This window comes from Silene latifolia, chromosome 11 (assembly GCF_048544455.1).
Source record: "Silene latifolia isolate original U9 population chromosome 11, ASM4854445v1, whole genome shotgun sequence".
Lineage (NCBI taxonomy): Eukaryota > Viridiplantae > Streptophyta > Magnoliopsida > Caryophyllales > Caryophyllaceae > Silene > Silene latifolia.
The window spans coordinates 52,407,074-52,411,205 of record NC_133536.1 but is presented as its reverse complement, the minus strand read 5'-3'; the positions used below and the strand labels follow the sequence as shown (position 1 = coordinate 52,411,205).

Sequence of the window (4,132 nt, the reverse complement as noted above, 5' to 3'; positions counted from 1 at the left end):
ATGAACTATGGAGTAATAATTATTGTATGCTGCAAAAAAAATTATTTTATAATACCATTATAATTAATTGGGAAAAAACATTTTTACATATAAAAAAATGCATTTATTGATGATGATAAACGAGTATTTAACCAATAAAATTAGGAGATAGTTTTATTCAATAATTTATGTGAAACAAAATAGAGATTTGCATCATAAACAACTGTAAATAATCATCAAGCTATAATCACAAAGAAAACCCACAAGTAACTAGAAGAATGCAGCCGAAAATAAGATTCGAAAATCAGGATAATTAGTACTCCAACGGGTCTACTACAAAATACAAATTGCATAAAGTTTTGTGGATCATGTTTTATACACAAGAAAAATTTGTACCTGGGTTTGTGAGCTTTACATGCTCGCTTCCCTCTATCCGATCTTGAAAACAAATTCTCAACTAATTCCAAATATCAGTTTAAAACACACATGAAAATCACTCTTAATTAAAACCTTCTAGGATACTAATTCATAGTTTACCATCCAGTTCATTTTCGATTATATAACCTATGTTATTGAGACGGTGGTACTGAAACTCGGCACTATCCCTTCTTGAAAACAAGCTCTCTCTGTTCTAGATACACTCCTGAAATCACCCTAAATCAAGTCTTCTATGACACTGTTTTACAACCAAGTTTTAGTATCATCCTTCCGCATAGAGTTCCTTTTCCATTATATATGCCTACATTTTGCATATGAGAAGCTGTCGTGTTACCTGAAACTCAATACCATCCAATGACGTTCTCTAGCACGCAATGCCAAAACCAATAAACCTAATAAGGTTGCCTCCACCCAAACCCATCACCACCACCACCACCACCACCGCCGGCACCCGCAAAACCAGCAAACCCTACACCCCCACCGCCACCCCCTTCTCCACTAGCACTCCCCGTGACCGACGCAGCTGCACCACCTTCTCTCTCATCCCCATCCTCCAACGGCAACCTATCAAACACCGCATTAGCAAACGACGCCGCCATGAGCACCACAGTCCCCGCCGCAATCAACGGTGCCACAACACTCCCTCCAACCACTTGACCCTGTCCGCCTGCCATAAACACAGTCAAACCACCCGCACCCGGAGGAGCCGGCGGCGGTAACGCCGTCCCTGTAAAAGACACCACATCAAATCTCCCATGCAACGTCACCACACCACCGCCCAACGCCGCCGTCTGCCGAATATTCACATTCGTCACCGCACCAGTCCCAGATAACACACACACTCCTCTCCCCCTACGCCGTGCAAAATTCATCACCGCTTCAACAATATCCGAACCCGACCCGATTTCAAGGACGTGGGACCTAAGCGCGTTGGGGCTGTCCCGGGTTATAATAATAGGGGGCTTAGGCTTGTTTTTCGAACCGGGCGGTCTACCTCTCGCACGGCGGCCAGAACCGGAAGTAGTAGGTGATGGGTTTCCGGCGTCCTCGGAGCTTGTGCCACCTAGTTTATCAACTTGAAGTTCTAACATTTTAGTAAGAAAGGTGTTTGTTAAAATGTGTGAATGAAGAGAATTTCAAAAAATACTGAGAGAGTTTGTTTGTGTTCTTTTTAGGGTGGAGTTAGTGAAGAAAGATGAAGACAGAGAAGGAGTGTAGAATTTCGATGGCAAAATGGGGAAAAAAAGAGGGCAAGTAAGGGGGGGAGAGGTGGAACAAAATGCTTTCTTGACTGACAAGGCATGCCCAACTTTTTTTGTAAATTATGGGTTATATTCATATTTTATTTAGGGTGGTATTGCCTTTTTTTTTTGTTTAACTTCTTTACCAAACCCATTGTTTTTTTGGTTTATTTAAAAGTAATACGGAGGTATATAAACAAATAAATTGAGACATGTTTAGCTCGAGTACTAATTTCCTTTAACAAATGGGATTGATTCTTATTGTATGGCAAGACATGATAAAAGTTGACTGGATGAAATTGGCCTGACGGCAACCCGAAACGAACGCAACTACTACCTCGTCATCCGAGGTTGACCCAACTCGACAATAACCCGACATCAACTTTAATTGACCAAACTCTTATATTGACCCGAAATATATACCCAACTCGGTATAACTAACCTATTTTTAACTCAATCCACAATCGAGGCGAGTGCCTTGCTTGATTAATGCTTCAGTATGAAGACATTAAACTATACAGTACTCCATTCAACTTCCTATTATCTTCCCCTTTCTTTTGTGACTGAAGACATTAAACTAAACAGTACTCCATTCAACTTCATATTATCTTCCCCTTTCTTTTGTGCACAAAAAAAAAGGGGGGGAAGAAAGAATGGAAAGAATTAGTATAATAGTGTAAGTTGTAAAGTTTATAGGAAATAGTAAGTAAGTAATAAAAAATGAATAATGAATAAATTAAAGTAGTGAAAGTTGTTAATTTTTAATGAGACGGAAAATAATAAAAAATGAATAAAATTTACCAGAAAAGGAAAGAGGGAAGATAATAAAACTAGTGTGAAAAAGGAAAGAGAAAAGATAATAGGAAATTAGAGGGAGTATATACAAATTCGACACCTAGACCCGATCCCGTTCTTGTTTAATTTTATCTCCATTCAGTTTATTCAACTTAATTTAATTTAGTTTAATTCAGCTTCTATCAGCCAAAAAGAATAGGGACACTATTCATTCTCTCTTTGAGTGAGATCGAAATATCGAGTGGAGAAGTGGTGTTGATTTTCGTAGTTTTTAAGTACAAAATGTACAATGTTTTCTAAACTTTATGGGTCCGAATAAACAAATAGAGTGGGGTTATGAAGAGTTAATCCTAATGTTAAGTTATGCAATCATCATACAATAAGCCTTTTACAAGACGGAATAATAATTTATTTAGTGGGAGACACATATTATTGAAAGCAAAACGATTATAGAAAACAACAAACTATAACTGTTATGAAACAGTACAATAAAAAAGAACATTATTGCCAATAAAATGATCAACACCACTATGAATTTATAAACTCGAATAAATTCCGCGGAACGCATGCGCGATATATATAAGTTTTTTTAACGTATTATTATTTATGCTTTTTAGATTTCAACCTCATTAATATTTAATATTTCACTCCATTGTATTTTGATATGAAACAAAAAATTGAAATGAAAAACTAATAAAAGAGAATTAAGTTAAGTTGTGAATTTTCGTTTTTTCTAATGAATTTGTTTTTTTGGTCACGAAACTAATAGTGAGTATGTGTCAAGTCATTCTCTAAAGTAATTAGTAATGAACTACTAAAAAATTTAGCAACTTATAATCTATAGTTTAATGCTAATTTTATTTTATTTTATTAAAAAAATCAAAATTATGTATTTATTTAAAAGATTAGAGTTTAATTATAATAGATAATAATTAAATGAAACAAGTTTCACTTATTTTCATATTTAAGTACATGCATTTTGGAGGGGAAATTAAAGAAAGCTTTTAATCTCTTAGTAATAATATATGGGATGTGGAGGATTAGTTTAGTAATTTTAGATGGTGATGAGGTGACATTATAATAGGTTAAAAAATGTGGAATTCTTGTCAATTAGGCCATCAAAATGCCTTTTAATACGAATTATTATTTATAGATTATAGATAAGGTAGTATAAAGGTACTAAACAAAGGGTCATTGTCGTTATTGAAAGAGTAATTAAAACAATAAATTATGGTTAGGTCATTTGCATGCATAGCATGATATCTATTAACAACTCTTTTTTACAAAAAAAAATGAACCATTTTTTTTAGAAACAAATATCAATTCATTAATAAAACGTCATGTATGTTGAGTCCTCTGCAGCGGGCTTATAGAATTAGATGCATGAGATCGGCCCACAAGCAAGTGATGTTCCATCCTAAAACCAATTGATGATAGGAGCTAGGAGTAACCCACTTACTTATAAGCTAGTCCATTCACTATTATTCTGCCTATGTGGGACAATGCTCCTCACACAAATATGGGAAGAGACCTCAACACGCCAAACGGCACTTACAAAGGATATGTAAAATCGAAAACAATCCTAATAGAAACCAAAGCAAAAATTTCTCTTCTAAAACTAGGGATCTCAAAACATGATATAATAATTCGGCTCGTCCTTGTATCGCTCTCTTCGTGTA

General features: G+C 35.4%; 1 protein-coding gene across 1 annotated transcript; it reads right to left on the bottom strand.

The window, feature by feature from the left end:
• Positions 1-236: 236 nt before the first annotated feature.
• On the bottom strand, positions 237-1,757 carry LOC141614848 (AT-hook motif nuclear-localized protein 29-like). Its single transcript, XM_074433570.1, has one exon. The coding sequence runs from the start codon at positions 1,506-1,508 to the stop codon at positions 810-812; it is 699 nt and encodes a 232-aa protein (XP_074289671.1). The 5' UTR covers positions 1,509-1,757; the 3' UTR covers positions 237-809.
• Between the last annotated feature and the right edge of the window lie 2,375 nt (positions 1,758-4,132).

Bases quoted from the DNA above. Each gene is read 5' to 3' on its own strand.
- LOC141614848 (XM_074433570.1), bottom strand. From the start codon at position 1,508: ATGTTAGAACTTCAAGTTGATAAACTAGGTGGCACAAGCTCCGAGGAC.